The sequence below is a fragment of the Leguminivora glycinivorella genome, chromosome Z, assembly GCF_023078275.1.
Source record: "Leguminivora glycinivorella isolate SPB_JAAS2020 chromosome Z, LegGlyc_1.1, whole genome shotgun sequence".
NCBI lineage: Eukaryota > Metazoa > Arthropoda > Insecta > Lepidoptera > Tortricidae > Leguminivora > Leguminivora glycinivorella.
This window is the reverse complement of record NC_062998.1, coordinates 770,453-792,367: the sequence shown is the minus strand read 5'-3', so window position 1 is coordinate 792,367 and position 21,915 is coordinate 770,453. Positions and strand designations below refer to the sequence as shown.

At 40.4% G+C, this 21,915-nt stretch overlaps 1 protein-coding gene across 1 annotated transcript; it reads right to left on the bottom strand.

The window, feature by feature from the left end:
- Nucleotides 1–1,126: 1,126 nt before the first annotated feature.
- LOC125241768 lies at nucleotides 1,127–16,496 on the bottom strand. Its single transcript, XM_048150384.1, has 4 exons — nucleotides 16,041–16,496; nucleotides 4,304–4,487; nucleotides 3,338–3,608; nucleotides 1,127–1,682 (listed from the first exon to the last, which is right to left on the bottom strand). Exons 1-4 carry the CDS (start codon nucleotides 16,315–16,317, stop codon nucleotides 1,263–1,265), a joined length of 1,152 nt encoding a protein of 383 aa, XP_048006341.1. The 5' UTR covers nucleotides 16,318–16,496; the 3' UTR covers nucleotides 1,127–1,262.
- Between the last annotated feature and the right edge of the window lie 5,419 nt (nucleotides 16,497–21,915).

Sequence of the window (21,915 nt, the reverse complement as noted above, 5' to 3'; positions counted from 1 at the left end):
TTATACAGCTGACTGTACTTATCATAACAATTCATTGACATCCAACATACATAATTATGTATGCAAAGCTTCAGCTCAATTTGAATTCGGGAAGTTGGTCAAACTTAGATCTAAAGTTTTATTTCGGAATCGGGTAGTGGTTGATTCATTTTATCGCTGACTGTACTTTTTTTCCACGAGCAACTAATACTCATCAAGACCTTTCTAAAAACCCCAAACATAGTAAGTTTACGCTATTTTATCACAGAGTACTCATAAGCATCTCCAGTCTCCATCATCAGATCAGCTTCAAGTTACCATAATATTGCATTGTCATCGGGTTTTGATATGTGTGCCAAGTTTCAGCTTAATCAGAAGTCGGGAAGTGGGCCAAATTTAGCTTCTACGTTTTGATGGACACTAACATACTAACAAGTGAAGTAGAATAAAAGCTTTTATTATTATTTATTTATTATTTATTATTTATTTATTGGAAAACCAACAGCACATGAAACATGTTAACAGAAACAATAGAAACAAGAGGCCAATTACAGGTTCTCACCGATAGAAATCTTATAGAAATTAACTTCACTAGGTATTAGGTATTACAAGTAGGTATACAAATATGCTTAGACTAGACAAGTACATAAATCTAATGTTAATACAGATGCGAAACAAAAGAAAAAACCGAGAAGATTAAAAAGAAGAAAAATCATCAAGCATACGAAATAGAAAAGAAAACAAAAAATAAAAATTAAAAGGCAAGCTCACATAAAGAATTTAAGAGTTAAATTACGCCGTATAGCCTGGGTATTTGCATTTTAAATACGTCAATATCGTTAATAATAAATAATAGTTATTTGTTATACAAGGGGGCAAAGTTGTATTTTAACGCCGAGTGTGGAATTGAAAAACGAGCAAGTGAAAGGATTCTATAGTTGAACCACGAGCGAAGCGAGTGGTTCGAAAATAGAATCCTGAATTTGCGAGTTTTTTAACACACGAGAAGTAAAATACATTTGCACCCGAGTGTAACACAAAACTTTTCTCCTCACTATAGCGAGGAAACTACAACGAAAAAAATGCGTTTATCACTGCTTCCAGCTTATCTACTTTTATCAATTTTAAACCAGTTCATTTGACTTTATTCAAGGTCAAATTACTTTACCCACTAGTGGATAAAATGCGTTTTTACCCGCTGGTATTAAAGTACAAAATACGTGTTTCCGAGCTAGGGAGGGGAAAATAAAATTTCTGTCCACGCGGCCAGCGGGACTAATATATCATTTACAAAGTGATGAATAAAATCCGGGCACGGTTAAGTTACTCGTACCATCGAAGCCACTTCTGATAATATAGTCTACACATTCTAAATTACGCTGGAAGCGGTCGTCGGGCACGGCGACGCCCAGCGGCAGCGGCAGGCCGCCTCTCCTAGCCAGCGCGCCGGGCTCGTTCCCGCACGACCACGTGACGATGCCGACCAGTTCGTTCTTGTCGTCGAGCACCGCGTGGCCCAGCCCCAGCAGATACCGGCGGCAGGGCGGGTGCTCGCGGGAGTGCTCGTGCGGCCGGCAGGAGTGCACGCACGCGGCCCAGTAGTCCTGCGACTGCGTCTGCGCCGGCAGGAGCCGATTGCACGCCGAGTTGCTCCCGTACATCTCACCCAACTCGTACAGGGATTGGTTCGACGGTGACTCTCTCTGTAACAATAAAATATCATTCGGAAACCTCTTCGGAGAACCGAGAGGTTTGCCTGTGCGATTGCGGACGAAGTTATGATGACGAACAACTACCGGAAATATATATGCTAAAGGACGGTACGGTCGACATTTGTCGGCCATGACGCCGTCCCGGAGTGACTCGTCAAGTCGTCAGGCATAATATATCATCTCCGGTTGTTCTCATATTGCTAACGACTTGTACATACATAATCTCGTAGGCAGGATTATTCACCAGCAGTTTTATCTTTAATACGGCCTTGTGGACCGCGAAGTACCGCACTACAAGTACTTATTACCTGCGCCAGTTCTCGAAAATGGTCGTGCCACGCAGTTTATGTTTAAATTTGGTATAGGCCCCCAGCAGCAGTGCTCTCTAAAGCCCGCTCCAGACTATGCGCGCGAATCACGGCACGACGCCGCGAACGCGAGTGTGGAACTTTCCGTGGAGCGTTGCGCCGTGATTCGCGCGCATAGTCTGGAGCGGGCTCTTAAAAGAACTTGACTTGTACCTAAGGTGGTTGTCACACTGCCGACGCGTTTCGTTGCGTGGACTCACACACGGGTAAAAACAGTTACAAAGCATTAAGTGTACTAAACAGGAAGAACGATTATTAAATTACTACGTTACATACATAATGCACAAATATTCCAACTGCTTATATTTTATTTTAATTTTTTGCGTAACCATGTTGAACTCGATGGTCGAGTTCGAAACACGAATCAAGTTTATTGTAACCGACTTAAAAACAGGAGGAGGTTCTCAATTCGACTGAATATTCTTTTTTTGTATGTATGTTATCTGATATATATCCGAGAATCGTGAACCGATTTTAAATTTTTTTTTAATGAACGGGTATAACCCCGAGTATAACCAAGTCTTCAAATGTTATAGGCACTTGTAATGTTTTTAGTATATTTTTCAAAGGTACACCAGTATTTACGTCTGATGGTAATAATTTTACGTGGCTGAGCTGATGATGGAAGGTCCACTCCTCAATGGTTAGGAGTTAAAGGATAATTCTTTCACTACTGTACGCATATTCGGACTGATACTTATAATATCAATAGGAACCACTAAAATTCAATAAATAAAGGAACTTTAAAAATAAAAAATAAAACTGCTTTCAAAAATAAGCGCATTACAAAACACGGAGAAACTAAAAAGCAAAAAATAATAAACCTTTGAATTCAGAATTCTTATCGGATTGCAATAATCTAAACATCCAAATTATAAACATATCAATTATTTTTGGAGTCGGGGCCAGCCTGCGTATGGTTGAGTGGGGCAGACAGGCAATATAGCCAGACGAGGAACAGGGCTGGTACCGACTAGGTACAAAAATATTGCGTTACCATGCGTTTCTTCTATACGAAATCAGGATTCTACTAAGAAAGTCAAATAACTCATTAACGGACGTCGCTGCGAAATGCGGAGCAGTGTGACGATCGCCTACAGCTGTGCGCACGAGGATTACGGTGATGTTGCTCGGGCAACACAATTGCCAGCAATTCACATACAATTGCCGCGTTTGTTCAATACGCGCCAACTGACTATGGAGCAAACGCGGCAATGGTATGTGAATTGCTGGCAACTGTGTTGGCCGTGTAACCGCACCTTGAGGCGGGAAGCTTACCTCCGCGAGGAACCCCACGAGCTTGTAGGCGGCGCCGGCGGCCCAGTCCAGGCGCCAGGCGCCCCCGCCGGCGCGCGGCTTCCTCGATATTGACAGGAACCCGTCCAAAGGTGAATACTCGCGTCCTGGTTTTCTATCAATGCTATCCCATGCACCGATAAACCCAATGTCGTCGAACAGTTGTTTGGTGGATGGAGATGGCGTCACAAAAAATTGCACTGCTACTGTCAGGTTCATTCGCATCCGTAGATGGGTATGATAGGGTTTGGATCTGGGAAAAGATAGGTACCTCAATAATCTATAGCTATTGCCCGCGGCTTCGCTTCGGTCGCGCGACTGTCGCCCACGCAAGACACGGCGTAACTCTATAACATTGAATTAATGATAACCCTAATTTATTTTTGATTTTAGCAGTTACTGAGAGTTAGCTATAAATTTCTTTTTCTAGGTAAAGATAATTCATTTCGACTGAGTAGCACAAAAACTCGTATACAATTCGCGCATACGTGTTCTGTTTACACGGAGACAGACAAATGTCAAAGGCGAGGCGATTATCGCTTCCTCCCATGCAATATCATACGCATAGTTACATAATACGATATTTTTTCTCGTACTTCGATAATCGTACGTTTGAGGCGAGAAACTCGTACCATCTAAATGGGGCTTTAAAGTGCGGGTGTGATGAAAAATATATTATTCCTTTGATATCCGTCTACAAGAACGGTTGCGTTTAATTTCACTATAAAATATTTGACTAAGACTATGTCCTCTACACATTATAAGTGCAATGATTTTAATTGCTATTCGTTTTTTGTCGTTCCTGGTTTGGGCCTTGCATGTTTGTCTGTCAAATAGGCCTCGACTCTGTAATAAGCCTTCATCATAAATGTGATTGTTTTGCACTTTCTTACATACATTTATTTATGACATGGTTGTTTACGAGTAGATTGATTACTGCAGGCTTACGTGGCGAGACATCTAGCGGCAGTTATAAATATTCGACGTTGAATCGCGGTCGCCGTGCACAGGAAGGGCTCTTCTATACCGGGCCAAAAACGCGTGTGCACCACCCTCGCCGCCCACGGGTGGGCGTTGTCGTCCGGCACCAGCGTGGCCCCCTGCTGCTGCATCACCGGCATCGGGCAGAAGTCTGGAACACGGTTTCCAATTAATTATTTGGTGATAAAACTTTTTTTTAACACTATTATTCATACCTAAAGATAAACGAACAGACATAAAAAAAATACATACACCTACGAGTACTACAAGTTATAACTTACTTATTATTCATCAAAAGCTACCGCTTCGTTTAATTTCCAACTCAACCAGTGACACTTACTTACATTTAGACACTCAGAGACAAACAGTTAGCAGGCCGCGTAGCCGAATGGCATTTCTGCACTGAGAGAAAAAACAACCAGTTTTCATGTTCATTCAACAAGTTTTTTTGGTTAAAATAGCGCCTACGTGCTCTTTGGTTCAAACAACAAGTTAGATTTTGTTAAGTGTAACTAGTACATTCTACAAGTTTCATTTTATTTGAATCAACAAGTCGATTTTATAAAAGCAACATGACTCATATTGTTTTAAACATATGTTTGGCTGATTCAATCAAATATCTTTTAACAAGTTTCACCTTGTTGTTCGAACAAATTCAACTTGTATCATCAACATTGTGATTTATTCCGTTTACTAAAATACTTTTGTTTCAAACGGATAAACCCGCAACAAGTCGAACTTGTTAAATTTACAATGCAAATTTCTCTCAGTGTACGACGCGAAACGAAAACGAAACGCCGCCAATACGCAAGAGCGATAGAGATAGGATATCTACGAGCGTTTCGTTTCGTGAGCGTTTGCGCGTTCGGCTGTGCATGCAAAAACTCATAAATAATAATGGACAAAAAGTAAATATTGCTTTTGCTTGGCTTGTTGCTGCGTCAAATATAAAATGAACCGGAGTTTTACACTATTTTAAATTGTGACTGATTGCCAGATTAGGCTGTGTCTGAAAAATAATGAAATGGCGACAAAATGTTCGTATTGTTCCGCTTGTTTTTTAACCGCTGCCTCAAATCTCTCAAGGAAGGGCGGTTCTCAATTCGTTTGTATGTTTTTTTTTATGTTTGTTCCACGATATCTCCGTCGTTACTGGACCGATTTTGAAATTTTTTTTTGATTGAATCCATCCATCCATCATATTGGTCCCATTTTTCTCAGAACCCAGTTCTGATGATGGGATCCTGGAGAAATCGAGGGAACTCCTCAAATCTGAAAGGCACACATATGGTAAATTTTTTGTGTTAGGAACAGCATGCATTTATGTACGTAACAGTGACATTTGGTGCAGTGGAACTGCTGATAATGGTCAGAACCGAACTCCTCAAATCTGAACGGCACACTTATAGTGACTTTGGTATTTTAATAAGAACAGCATGCACTTACGTCCAGAACAGTGACATCTGGTGCAGTAGAACTGCTGATGAAGATCAGAACGGAACTCCTTAAATCTGAACGGCACACTTATAGTGACTTTGGTATTTTTATAAGAATAGCATGCATTTAAGTTCAGAACAGTGACATTTATTTGTTTGTTAAGAATATTGAGTTTTGAAGTCAAATTTTGTCTAGCTTCGATTTCTTATAATCGGATCCATGAAGAATTGAGTTATCTTAAGAGGATACGATACCGAAGCACGAATTAAAATTTGAGATTTTGTAGGTCTTTATCGCTGTCGCGCTGACGGGGATACGATACGGCACCCACAGAGATTTTTAGGTCTTTATGTCGCGCTGACGCGTGGCGTGCGCGTGGCGCACGCACACACCCGCGTCCACCGCCGGCACAAGTACTTACTCGCGCTCAAGCGCTCTCTATATTTGTCTAGTTTCGGACTTCTGATGCTTAATGTTTTGGACTCCGTGAAGATATTAAGTGTACTGATTTGACTAAAATGCAAATTTGTAATGTTTTAAGGAATGGTAGAAACAATTCCTTATCTTATACATAAAAGATGATTTCTTTTAAGAGTCACATTGTTAGCGAAATAAAGTTATTCGGTATGTAAAAAGCTAAAACCTTTTCGATTTCAAAGAGAAGCCATATTATAGGAGTAGGTACGTACAATCAACCAATTAATCTGAATCCAATCTAGACCCTTTCACAGTAAAAGTAAAACTGACTTCTGTAGCAAATAAATGACGGTGTCAATACGACAGGGTTCTAGAGTGGCCTAGGATTCTACATAATTGGTTGACAATATCCACCTACCAAAAATGTATGTGAATCTTATTCTTTTTTTTGCACATGTTTGACAGAAGTGACAGCGTAGGAAAATTTAACTAGGTAACAATTTGGTACCTATTATATTACCAGACAACGGATTATGTTCCAAGGTAATTAGAACTTTTTAGCAGAATTCTAACAAAAAATCTTCCAAACAAAATCTTATTGCATATGAAGCATAAGGACCTTTTTCAGATGGAAAGCTACATATGCATCTTATATTTCTAATTCTAGGGTTTTGTATACATATTACCTACCTAGCATTAGAAATACAAGGCTTAGCACAGAACAAGACCAACCATAAAAATGCTTAACTAATTTGCCAGCTAAATTTAAACCTAGGTATCGGTACTTAAACGTATAGATACTTTTGATATTTTTATTATTTAAAACTTATTTATACTTACATATCAGCATTTCTGTTACCATAGAATTAAAACGAATATAACACTCATTTCATCTACCAACTAAGGGCATCTGTAATCTACATACAAATAAGGCCCGGTTAAAAGTCTCGAAATGTTATGTACATTTTATAATTAGATAAGTGTAAATGGGTCAAAAAATTGGGTCCATGTGCAATTGTGCATTAAGTAGGTGCACTTTTCCCAAATTGCTGCATGTATGAAATAAGGCCCATCAGTAACTTAACAAAAAATAAGGTATTTCTTACATACCGAATTAAGCGTAATTGTGTCGCTTAACTTCAAACCTGGATGAATCCATTCTGCTACAAAGTTAATATATATTTTTAATATATTCAATCTTAAAGCAGAATGGATTTAAGTTCCCAAGTTTGAAACTAAGCGACACAATTGATTGAAAATCGTATTATTCAAGAGCGCTATGATAAACGCACGTCGAAATAAAGTAAAATTGACAATATTTACCGATGAGATTGTGCTCTGTGTGTAATGGTAAACATTAATAATATGAAAAGTAATTGTTTCAGTCAGAGCATCTTCACTCGTCAATTTCGTCTTACTCTTTAGTTGTGAAACATGGGTGACAAAGGACGGTCGCCAGAAGGAAAAGATTAAAAATATATGGATACCTATATATATATTATAATATTTTCAGTACAGATGGTGTTTTTTACGCACTAGTGCGAGAAGTGGTTCATTATATGGCAGGTCGAAACTTCGGTGGCTCATCTGTACTGAAAAACGTCGTACGATAAACGTGCGAAAAGGAAATTCGTAACTCGTGTCGATTTAAAACACTCCCTTCGGTCGTGTTTTAATTTATCGCCACTCGTTTCGAACTTCCTTTTTTACGCACTTGTATCGTAATGTACTATTATCCCGTAGGACAGCAGGTTACTTCAAAGTACTTTAATTAACTACCTAATTTAAATGTTGTCTTCGATTCCCGTCGTCGTTCGTCGTTCGTCGAATCCCGGTAAGGGTATTTATTTGTGTAATGAGCACAGATATTTGTTCCTGAGTCATGGATGTTTTCTAAGTATATAAGTATGTATTTATCTATTTAAGTATGGTTTTGTATTTATCTATGGGATATGGGTTAAATTGTTGCGTAGGCGAGAGGCTGGCAACCTGTCACTGCAATGTCACAGTTTCGTTTTCTTTCAACCCCTTATTTGCCAAGAGTGGCACTGAAGCTTTAGTAGTTTCATGTGTTCTGCCTACCCCTTTATGGGATACAGGCGTGATTGTATGTATGTATGTTATCTATTTAAGTATGTATTATTTATTTATTTATTAGTAAAAACATGTTTACATGACATTACAGTAAAACCAATGCGTCACGAAACTTAGATAACAAAAAAGAAAAAAAAACAGTAAGTAAGAACATGAAAAAAAAAAAAACAATAAAGTTTAAAACTAAACAATTTATTTGGGCGATGACGTAACAGCGTGGCTCCGTTGCATCGTTTGCCCCGGTGTAGGCTTCGGCAAGTTGCCCCGGAATCGCCGAAAAACCACACCTTTCGGCCAGAAGTCTGCGCTCGCGATGGTGTCCTGCGCTATATCGTCGCCTAGCACCCATAGTACAAGATTTGCTTAGTTTGGGGCTAAGTTGATCTGTGTAAGGTGTCCCCAATATTTATATAATTATTTAATTACTTACCATAATCATAATGTAATAAAATGTGCATTTTTTCGTGGTTACCAACATGCAGACCAACCATAAAAATGCTTAACTAATTTTCCAGCTATATTTAAACCTAGGCTATTTAAACGTATAGATACTTTATATACTTTTATTATTTAGATCTTATTTATACTTTTCGGCAAAGCATTTTTGTTACCGCAGAATTAAAACGTTGGTAATACTCATTTTATCTACCTACTAAGGGCATATGTAATGTCAATGCAAACAAGGCCCGGCTATTAAGTTTCGAAATGTTATGTAGGTACATTTTATAACTTGATAAGTGTAAATGGTTCAAAAATTTCGTGCAGTAAGTAAAAAAGTAAAAAGTAAGTATTATTAAACAGAAAAACTATGGGTCTTATTTGATGCAGGTATGAAATAAGGTCCATTCCGCCCATGTGTCCACATGTTCACAACCTTCGATACCCAAGAAGTAGCGCTGCGGATCGGATATAATCTTCAAAGATGAGCTATCAACAGCGCCAGTATTTGAGTGGTGGCCTCAGAGTGGAAGGCGACCCCGCAAACGCCCAGTACTTATGATACACAATACACATAAACACAATACATTATAATATTTATTGCCCCGTAGGACAGCAGGCTACCCCACACTACTTTAATTAAGTACCTAATTTTGTCCCTTTAAACTCAATATGAAATAAAGTCTGGCTATCTTGACCACATTGACCTTGACGCACTGCTTGTTAAGACTTGAACCCCTCTAATTTAGAGTGCCATATTCTAAATGCATAGTCCTGAATAAATGTGTTTTAGACGACAGACCGTAGTATAAATACTTATCACAAAAATTGATGATTGAATTCATGAACACAATGTTTACACAAAGTTATAAAACTTAAGAAGCGAGCGATGGGCCTTATTTAGAGAAGTTACTATTTAGGGCATTTTTTGATTCTATGTCTGCGAAGAAAATATACAAAACGGCATGATTGATAAAACTTAGAAGAAATATAAGCACTGGGCCTTATTAAGGGCAGGTACTGGTACCAACCTGAACAAACTATGTATTACTAAATAAGGCCCATCGTTTTTTTAAATATTTTAAAACATGACTTAAATTATTAATATTATGTCTGTTTTTATTTTGTGTAAATAAGTACATATAATATGACTAATATAACTACTTACCTAATTGGTGTTCGGCAGAATAGTAATAAATAAACAATGATGACCGAATACCAAATTTTCGGCAAAATGGCTGAAAAGACCGAATACATAATAGTTGCCTAATATTCGTGGAATCTATCGTAAAATACAGCATAACTTTATAATTGTTACTAGTAAACCAATGACGAGAAAAGTTATGCATGTATAAAATAAACCTAATACCTGTATGCAATTGTTACGTACCTATACCTACTTATAAAAATATGGACTTAGTATTTCCACAGAATATATAATACAGATTCAAACTTTCACGATTTTTACACATATTTAAAATTGCAAACGGGACTTAATCGCGTATTTACTATGTTTTAAACACTAACCTCCGACGTTTCAAGGACGGCATTGTCCCCGTGGTCTCGGAGCAGACTGGTCTTTTTTGGACCACCAATTTTAAATATGAACATATAATAGTACGTATTTCTAACTAAAAAGTTCGTCAAACACGGTATGTCGATATTTCGACGTAGTATATCGATAACTTTTCACATCACTAGATTATCGACATTAGATGTCGAGTATTTCCCATCACTTTATTTCAGTGTACGTATATAAAAACTTAGCCCCGCCCCTAAATTTGGTGCGATAGGGACAACTGCAGCTCAGGCGCGAAATCCCGCGTAAAAACTGCAAAAATCGAGGTTCCGCTCTCGACTGTTTCCTCCTCCAAAACTTAACCAATCGTTACGAAATTTGGAAATCAGAATGACAAGGAAATTATCTGTGTCGGACCGTTTCGTTTTTTTGGATAATTGATCTCAGTTTTGAATACCACGCCTTTCTTTCTGGCAAATTCAATTAAGCCGTTTTGGCCAACTTTGAGAGGCTCTAATTCCTTTTAAAACAAAAATATCAAAAAAAGCAAAACGGTCCGACACAGATATTGATAATAAAAGTCTGTGTTGAAAAATGAGGGGTATCCATTGATCTAGCTTCAAAAATCCAGAGAGGAAACAGGCGAGAGCGTTTGTATGGAGAAATGAGGGGTATCGTAGCGTCTTAACTATAATAAGAGGTATGTGAAAATAAGTCAGGTAATTTTCCGAAGTCCCGAAGCAGCGGCTCGCAGCGGGCACGAACACCGAAATAGTGTTCCGAAGTAGTGGCACGCAACGGGTGGGAAGACTCTGAGTAATGGCGTGCAGCGGTTAGGATGACACGGAGCACCAGCGCGCAGCGGCAAGCGTGCGCGGCGCGCAGATCCACGCCTCAGCGCGGTGATGCAGCCTGCGTGTTCGAGCGACCAGCAGCGTTCGCAGGGAGCCCACACGCCCGAGCGCCAGGCACAACCAGCAGCGTTCGTATGGAGCCCCCAGCAGACAGGCCAGCTCACGAGGTCACACGTTCAGGCCGCTTGGAAAGCAGAGATACACGGTCCGCAGCTCGCCGAAAGAGGAGAGGACTTGAAGAGGACGTGAGGGCCGCTTATATACCTATGTTTGAGAATTTAAGAAACTAAATTTAAAATTTAAAAATTATCGCTAGCCAATTATAAAATATGGCCTAAAACTAATAAACCTACATTAAAAGTATACATAATTAACTCTAACCCTCCGAGTGGCGGTAGGGCTGCGGGTCGGGGCTGTAATTTGTGCATCGCATAAATGCCACTGCGGGAGCGAAGTGAACCAGCTGGGGCGCCACGGCCTTTCTTGCCAGCGAAGTGCGGGGCGTTTGTCCCGTCACGCCGCGGTCAATGACATTATCCGACGGTCTCTTACCTCTGTAAACGTGCCCGCAATATTAGAGCCAGCCGGTATAGCGCGGGATGATGGTAAAAGACCCGACGGAATGTCGCTGATACCGTGGAGGATGGGACGAGTGCTGGTGTGGGATGCAACCTGTGTGGACACACTGGCCCCGTCTCATCTTCACGATACCACAAAGAAAGCGGGCGCGGCTGCAGAGGCTGCAGAAACACATAAGCGACGCAAATACGGAGGTCTCGACGCCAATTACAACTTTGTTGCTTTTGGCGTCGAGACCCTAGGGTCTCGGACCTAGGTCCGTGGGGCCCGGGCGCCCAGATTTTATTCAAGGACTTGGCGAAGCGGTTAATACATACTACGGGAGTCAAAAGAGCTGGCAGCTTCCTCGCTCAACGAATAAGTATTGCAATTCAGCGAGGAAATGCTGCCAGCATCTTGGGCACTATGCCTCAGGGGCCCTCCTTAGATTTAGATTTTTAGTTTAATTTTTATTTTTAATCGGTTGATATTTATTGTATGGAATTTTTATTTAAGTGTTTTGAATAAATAAAATACATCAATTAACTCTTTAGTCAGTTTAAAACTTTGAAAGAATATTGATTGACATGGTGATGTCAATCAATAAATAAATATGTCAAATTAAAATATGAAACTAATTCAATGTTTTTCTGCAAAACAAATAGTTAATAATTTAAATAAAAAAAAGTTTTTTAAGTTAAAGCTTTTATTTCGTCCCCAAAATGAACCAAAAAGTAGAAAATAATTTTAATAAGTTACTAATATTTTAGAGTCCCATGTTTGGAGACTGCTTGTAATGTACTCTTCTGGAGTCGTATTCTAAACACCACTTTTTGACACTATGTCTTGGATTAAGTACTAACGGGAAGCTTTTTCCCATAAATATGACGTAATCTGAACTCTAAGATCGAAGCGATTGCGAAAATATTACCATTCTTCTTCTTCTTCTTCTTGGTTAGGGGCTATGTAAGGCTTCAGGGCGCCTTATGTATCACTGCGACCATTTCTGATCTATTGTGATCGCCACCTACTACAACTCTCGATCAAGTCCTACAAATTCGAAGATTTGTAGTATCTTTTTGAGATCGAGATACCTCACATCCTCTGGGTGTATTTGATAGCTGCCCAGAATCATGTTACGTGTACGCATTAGAGAGGGGCACTCTGCCAGGATGTGCAGGGGCGTTTCTTCAGACTCTAGGCAGAATCTGCACCGCCCACTCGCACGTTTTCCGATGGTGTGCATGTGTTTGTTCAGGTGGCAGTGCCCTGTGAGCACCCTTACTAAGTTGCGTAGTTGGTTCCTTGACAGCGCTAAGGCATTTGAGGACGCCTTTTTGCTGTAGGCTCTGATGAGAGCCTTGGAATGGTTCATGCCTGGCGTGTTCCTCCAGAGCTGAATGGTTTTGTATTGACAGTAGGTCTTTAGGGTTAGTTTCGTAAGGCTTTTCGGGATGCCACAGAATGGCTCTGGGCCGTGATGTGTACCCTTTGCCCATTATGTACCATTCTTTGAGCGATCTGATATAAGAAGTTTGATTTACAGCACCCCAGAATGAAACTGACCACAAGCGAAGTGAGAGCGTAATTTTTTCTAGAATTATCACGTAATCTGAACGATAAGACCGAAGCGATTACGAAAATGTTTACACTCTTTGAGCGATCTGATATAAGAAGCTATTTACAGCACACTAGAATGAAAAGGACCGCGAGCGAAGCGAGCGCGAATTTTTTTTTCATAATTCTTGATTTTTCTCTTTATGTATGAGAGTGCCTTTGGCGCCCAGCTTTTGACCGGAGGTTGGGCTTTGCTTGTCTCTTTTAGTATGAGAAATCTTTCGGCTCGGCTTCCGTCTTGTAATTGCGTACGTCGGGCTTCGCCTGACTCTTTAACCATGAAGTCGCTTTCGGAGCCCGGCTCTAGACAGTAAAGCTCGAGCTTCGCTCGACTCTTAAGTCTATTACGAGGGCGCCTTCGTCGCCCGGTTTAGGACCGCGTGCATCGGGCTTGGCCCGACTCTTTAAGTATGAGGCCCGCCTTCGGCGCCCGGTTTAGGACCGCGTGCGTCGGGCTTCGCCCGACTCTTTAAGTATGAGAGCGCCTTCGGCGCCCGGTTTAGGACCGCGTGAGTCGGGCTTCGCCCAACTCTTTAAGTATGAGGGCGCCTTCGGCGTCCGGTTTAGGACCGCGTGCGTCGGGCTTCGCCCGACTCTTTAAGTATGAGAGCGCCTTCGGCGCCTGGTTTAGGACCGCTTGCGTCGGGCTTCGCCCGACTTTTTAAGTATGGGGTCGCCTTCGGCGCCCGGTTTAGAACCGCGTGCGTCGGGCTTCGTCCGACTCTTTAAGTATGATGGCACCTTCGGCAGACTCTATTTTGAGACACTGGCTGTCATGACAGCTACATGTAGCATAAGAGTGCTTGACAAGATTATCAAACGAATCCCAAAACAACAGTTTTATCTTGTTTAGTTCAGTAGTTCCCTTCCACCTCCGACTCCATCTTGAAACCCTGGCTGTCATGAAGCACAAGAGTGCTTGTCAAGACTATTCCAACGAGTCCAAACTCGATTATTTTATCTTGTTTAGTTTAGTTCTTATGGCCACCTTCCGACTCCATCTTGAGACCCTGGCTGCCATGTAGCACTCCTGTGCTTGTCACGACTACTCCAACGAGTCCAAACTCGACGGTTTTATCTTGTTTAATTTAGAAGTTCTTATAGCCACCTACCGACTCCATCTTGAGACCCTGGCTGCCATGTAGCACAAGAGTGCTTGTCACGACTATTCCAACGAGTCCAAACTCGACGGTTTTATCTTGTTTAGTGTAGGAGTTCTTATAGCCACCTTCCGACTCCATCTTGAGACCCTGGCTGCCATGTAGCACAAGTGTGCTTGTCACGACTATTCCAACGAGTCCAAACTTGACGGTTTTATCTTGTTTTGTTTAGGAGTTCTTATGGCCACCTTCCAAGTCCATCTTGAGACCCTGGCTCCCATGTAGCACAAAAGTGCTTGTCACAACTACTCCAACGAGTCCAAACTCGACGGTTTTATCTTGTTTAGTTTAGGAGTTCTCATAGCCACCTTCCGACTCCATCTTGAGACCCTGGCTGCCATGTAGCACAAGAGTGCTTGTCACGACTATTCCAACGAGTCCAAACTCGACGGTTTTATCTTGTTTAGTTTAGTAGTTCCTATGGCCACCTTCCGACTCCATCTTGAGACCCTGGCTGCGATGTAGCACAGGAGTGCTTGTCACGACTACTCCAACGAGTCCAAACTCGACGGTTTTATCTTGTTTAATTTAGAAGTTCTTATAGCCACCTTCCGACTCCATCTTGAGACCCTGGCTGCCATGTAGCACAAGAGTGCTTGTCACGACTATTCCAACGAGTCCAAACTCGACGGTTTTATCTTGTTTAGTGTAGGAGTTCTTATAGCCACCTTCCGACTCCATCTTGAGACCCTGGCTGCCATGTAGCATAAGTGTGCTTGTCACGACTATTCCAACGAGTCCAAACTCGACGGTTTTATCTTGTTTAGTTTAGGAGTTCTCATAGCCACCTTCCGACTCCATCTTGAGACCCTGGCTGCCATGTAGCACAAGAGTGCTTGTCACGACTATTCCAACGAGTCCAAACTCGACGGTTTTATCTTGTTTAGTTTAGTAGTTCCTATGGCCACCTTCCGACTCCATCTTGAGACCCTGGCTGCCATGTAGCACAAGAGTGCTTGTCACGACTATTCCAACGAGTCCAAACTCGACGGTTTTATCTTGTTTAGTTTAGTAGTTCCTATGGCCACCTTCCGACTCCATCTTGAGACCCTGGCTGTCATATAGCACAAGAGTGCTTGTCAAGACTATTCAAATGACATAGTAATTACACTCATATCAAATTTTATCGAAACCGGTTAAATAGAAATGGTCAGTTATTTATACAGCTGACTGTACTTATCATAACAATTCATTGACATCCAACATACATAATTATGTATGCAAAGCTTCAGCTCAATTTGAATTCGGGAAGTTGGTCAAACTTAGATCTAAAGTTTTGTTTCGGAATCGGGTAGTGGTTGATTCATTTTATCGCTGACTGTACTTTTTTTCCACGAGCAACTAATACTCATCAAGACCTTTCTAAAAACCCCAAACATAGTAAGTTTACGCTATTTTATCACAGAGTACTCATAAGCATCTCCAGTCTCCATCATCAGATCAGCTTCAAGTTACCATAATATTGCATTGTCATCGGGTTTTGATATGTGTGCCAAGTTTCAGCTTAATCAGAAATCGGGAAGTGGGCCAAATTTAGCTTCTACGTTTTGATGGACACTAACATACTAACAAGTAGAAAATAAAAGCTTTTAATAAGAGGCGAGCCTTACTTGTGTTGTCGTGATTGGGAGAGTCTGGCGGCTGGTTGGTGGCGTCTGTCGGCTGGTTGGTGTCTTCTGGTGACTGGTTGGCGTCCTGTAGCGACTGGTAGGTGTACTCCGGCGGCTGGTTAGCGTCCGGCAGCGGCTCGGCGCTGTCATCGAAAGTGCCGAGAGTGGCGGGCAGGAACCTCCTGCGCCGGGTTTCATCCAGCCACCTCTGCAGCCGAGGGTTCATATAGCCCGCACAGAAGCAGACCAACCAAACCAATAATAATGTCGACTGCATTTTACGGTCAATGTGTTAATTTGCTAAAGAATATGAATGCCTGTTTGAAGAGAAATCGAAGTGTTGAAACTTTTACTACGAATAAAATAAATATTTCACAATTCGATTAGGTACTAAACTTATTGCGAAAATTAAATTAGAAAACTGTGATTGTATTGGTATATTGAAACAAAATCTTCAAACTTGTGAATTTTATAAATCGTAAATCGTGGCTATAAAATTAACCTTGCTCATTGCCCATGACTCATCTCACCCCGCGCCCGCTACCACTGCTCCGCTTAAGGCCGTTTTCACATTATCCGATCCGATATCGGATGTCGGACCGATATCCTACATTCGATATCGGATTGGATAATGTGAAAACGGCCTAAGTATTAACTAAATGGATGGAAAATGATACATCGATTATAAAAGCGACCAATTAAAATCTGCAGTTCTAGTAGTAGCTCAATTTTATTCAAGTCTCAAACAGGTTTTTTCTTGTTAATTAATTAACTGTCGTGTTAAAGATGAAAGGCCCTCGCTAGGAATACGGGCGACCATTCATCTTGATGCTGTACATTACTCGTTAGGTGTTATTGAACTTTTTAGGGTTCCGTAGTCAACTAGGAACCCTTATAGTTTCGCCATGTCTGTCTGTCCGTCCGTCCGTCCGTCCGTCCGCGGATAATCTCAGTAACCGTTAGCACTAGAAAGCTGAAATTTGGTACCAATATGTATATGAATCACGCCGACAAAGTGCAAAAATAAAAAATGGAAAAAAATGTTTTATTAGGGTACCCCCCCTACATGTAAAGTGGAGGCTGAAATTTTTTTTCATTCCAACCCTAACGTGTGATATATTGTTGGTTAGGTATTTAAAAATGAATAAGGGTTTGCTAAGATCGTTTTTTGATAATATTTATATTTTCGGAAATAATCGCTCCTAAAGGAAAAAAAAGTCGTCCCCCCCCCCTCTAACTTTTGAACCATATGTTTAAAAAATATGAAAAAAATCACAAAAGTAGAACTTTATAAAGACTTTCTAGGAAAATTGTTTTGAACTTGATAGGTTCAGTAGTTTTTGAGAAAAATACGGAAAACTACGGAACCCTACACTGAGCGTGGCCCGACACGCTCTTGGCCGGTTTTTTAGACTACTTATTGATAATTTGTTGATATGTTTTGTGAACGATTCTGTTGATCACTGATTTAAAGTTTGACGATTATTAAACATAATTATTTTTAAAAATCGGGACTTAATCGCGTATGAGTACGTATTAAACTGACTTCCAACGTTTCAGAGACGGCGTTGTCCCCGTGGTCTCGGTGGCTTCAAATGACATCAACACCTTCTGACAGCCGCGCGAGTTTTTCGAACTCGCACTTGGTTTTGATTATCAACTTGAACTGTGTTTTTAAAACATATGATCAAGGCAGATGCCATAGACCTTTCCATAATCCGATAACTAGCACACTAACATCTCAACACAATAGCCCAGTATATTTTGTTTCATTTCATTGCAATAGTTTTACACTAACCGGGGCTTCTCCTTGGGTGCATTTCTATAGTGCATACAGGGATAAGCGTCGGTTGGTTGGTGTCACATGACCTTTTAGATTAAATTGTCTTAAAGGGCCTCTGCGCTGTTGGCTTTGGCCCCACGCACGCCTTCCAAATGTCCGGGACCCCATGGTCTCGAGATAAACGAAAGACATACAAATAATAATAATAATAAAATACTTTATTGCACACTACAGAAGAAGAAAGAAACATAATTCAGAACAGATACAACGTGGTGGGTAACAACAGGCGGTCTTATCGCTAGAACAGCGGTCTCTTACAGGCAACCTTCAGATAGTCGAGTGGCGATCGGAATAAAATTTACGGGTGGTGCAAAAAATAATAACAGAAGGCTAGTACCTAAATGTACAATATAATAAAATACATAAACTACAAATATAAAACCGGCCAAGAGCGTGTCGGACCACGCTCAGTGTAGGGTTCCATAGTTTTCCGTATTTTTCTCAAAAACTGCTGAACCTATCAAGTTCAAAACAATTTTCCTAGAAAGTGTTTATAAAGTTCCACTTTTGTGATTTTTTCATATTTTTTAAACTTATGGTTCAAAAGTTAGAGGGGGGGGACGCACTTTTTTTCCTTTAGGAGCGATTATTTCCGAAAATATTAGTATTATCAAAAAACGATCTTAATACACCCTTATTCATTTTTAATACCTATCCAACAATATATCACACGCTGGGGTTGGAATGAAAAAAACTATCAGCCCCTACTTTACATGTAAGGGGGGTACCCTAATAAAACATTTTTTTCCATTTTTTATTTTTGCACTTTGTTGGCGTGATTGTTATACATATTGGTACCAAATTTCAGCTTTCTAGTGCTAACGGTTACTGAGATTATCCGCGGACGGACGGACAGACAGACATGGCGAAACTATAAGGGTTCTTAGTTGACTAGGGAACCCTAAAAACTATGATATACTACATATATACTAATAAATACAACAATATATGAGATATAACTATGGAGACCATTTCAACATGAAATTTCTTGGAAAAAAGAAAGTTTATGAAGTAGACAAATAATGAGCCTTTAAAAGCTTTTTAAAAATGGGTAATGAAGTTGCAAGTCTAATATTAATGGGCAGATTATTCCACAGTCGAACCGCACGAAAACTGAAAGAGTTGGTGTAGAATTTCGAAGTGGAAGGAGGTGGGACAAGCAGCAGATTTTGAGCACATCTAAGGGAAGAAAGAAACTTAAATCGGGATTTGAGATAACAAGGAGTATTAGGGTGAAACAAGGTGGCATACAAGAGAGAAAGAATATGGGTATTGCGTCGGAGACGAATAGGTAACCACTAACCACTTGAGCTGTGCTCGAAAACTAGAAATATGGTCAAATTGCGCAACCCAAATATGAATCGAATGCAAACGTTTTGAAGTCGTTCAAGTTTGTTCAACTGCTCTTCGGTGATATCTACATAGCAATGGGCAGAAGTACATAGAGACTGGGCAAACGCAATTTTAGTAGTCAAATAGTGTTGGGGCATCTTGAGGGCTCGCGACAGGTCGCTGCGATTTTCTGCGACCTGTCGCGCGCGTTCGAGATGATCGATCATTCCCTTCTAATTAAAAAGCTTGCCCTTTACGGTGTAACGGGCAACTTCCTCGAAACAATAACATCCTTTTTAAATAATCGGAAGCAATGCACGTACGTCCTTAACACTAAATCAGAAATGGAGCCGATCGGAAGCTGTGCTGTAGTACCGCAGGGATCTGTAGCCGGAAATAATCTTTTTTTAGTCCTCGTTAATGACATTACGACTGCTTGTCCGGATCAGGAGTACGTAATGTTCGCAGACGATACCTGCATCATTGTCAATGCTAACGACTTTGATAGCTTGAAATATAAACTTTCCACTATCGTACATCGTACATCAAATGCAAAAATGGTTTTCCGCAAATGGCATGCAATTAAATTTAGAAAAAACCAATATCGTACACTTCCAACTGAGAAAAACAATCAAACATAAACTCAATGTGGTTTTAGGTAACACTGAAATTCCACAAGTCGATTCTGCGAAGTACCTTGGGTTCCAAATTGACTCAGGACTGACTTGGGCCCCACATATACAAGTAGCATGTGACAAATTATCCTCTGCGTGTTACGCGTTGTCCAGAATAGCGCCCAGTCTGTCCCAAGACAATTTAAAAACAGCTTACTACGGGTATTTCCACTCGATTCTATTGCAGGGGGTGGATCTGTGGGGAACTGCTGCTGAGCGTGACAGAGTGTTCAGAATGCAGAAACGCGCCCTGCGTATTATTGATGGAAAACCTGTAGACTACCCGGCACAAAGTTTATTTCAAAAACATAAAATCCTCACCTTGCCATGCATATACATACTCACTGCATGTATGTATGTGAGATCAAATATTGATAATTACAAATACAGTTCTCAATCACATGGGTGTCCAACGCGTAGGCGACCTAGGCTACTCGCTCCTAGACGCCGACTTGAAAAATCTAGACGGTCTCTCAGTATCATGGGACCAAACCTATACAATGCAGTACCAAATGTCATAAAAGACTCTAAAACTAACACAATATTTAAAAAGAAACTTAAGTTGTACCTGTTAGATAAGGCGTATTATAATATTAATGCATTTTTAGATGAACGCTGCGCTATTGACCCAGCGACGTAACTATTATATTACTTAAATTTTTACCTATTGAATGTTAATGTGTACCTAATGTCTAATTGTATCAATGTATAATGTGTTATAATTAATATAATTAATATAATGATTACAGGTATTAAATATGAATGTAAATAGTATTTAAGAAATGAAATTAATGACTTGTAAATGCATATTTTATCTTTTACCAATAAATTACTGTATCACTGTATCACTGTATCACAAAGGCAGAAAGTTACGGACTCGACGTAAGGAACCAACTGTAGCAAAAATCCTTCTGCTCTCCTCGCTGATCTGCGGAATCCAGGATAGAATACGATCAATAATGACGCCTACATTTTTAACCTGATTTGAAAAAGGAATCGATACTCCATCGAACAGTACACCAGATCAACTCCTGCTATGGTTCTTGGGCTGCCAATTAAAATGACTTGAGTTTTAGATGGGTTAACCTTCAAACTATAGCAAGAGCTCCATTTCGATATACGTTCCAAATCAGCGTTAGTGGAATGAATAAGATGAGTTAAATCGTCTGGCAGGCCTTGGGAGTAAATTTGAAGGTCCTCGGCATAAAGGTGATAAGAAGAAAGAAGTTTGGAAGTAATAGAATTTATAAAAATTGAAAATGGTAAGACTTTAATGAAATTTAGGGGGGGCATCGGGTGTCGCCCTTGCCCGTATCATGGGCTACACGTAGAGGCAACACCCGCCAGTATATTATTACGAGTATTTAAGTAACTGCTATATTTTTTGACGACATTGAGTTCGAGCCCAACACTCTAATAGATTTAAGTAAATTATATTTTTCTCAGGAACTGATTTTGTATAACGATGAGAAACGTATATTCGTAAAGCTTGACAAATAAGTGTTGAAATAATACGGGCCCCACCGTCTGTATACCTAAACCGCACCATGTAGGATTCATCGCTTGGAAGAAAGAGATTGTAGTTCTATTTTCGCCGTGTCGTGGTAAATAAATTTAGGTATAAGTATAGCGTATGTATTTTAACATTAGCGCTCAATGGTGTGCTGTAGGAATGATTTGGTCCATTGCGACGAGACCTGCTGATCCCCGCAATCAATCATCGGGGATGAAGGGTCTCTATGCTATTCAGTCGGCCGTAGGTATTCTAATATTACTAATGCCATTTATACGGACTTGGGACCCATTCACACGGCGCGAGAACTCGCAGGCGAGTTACGTTACGGTATTTAACTTTCACTACAGCAAATGATTTGTAAGACTTTCCCTGGGTGCGGCATGGGGTCTTTCAGATCCGACGCATTACTTTATTTTATGGCGTTTACGGGTTGGAATATCCGTTGGGACGGAAATACTCTAGTTTAATTGTGATTATCTAAATATCTGCCTAATTATTATTTATTGGGTA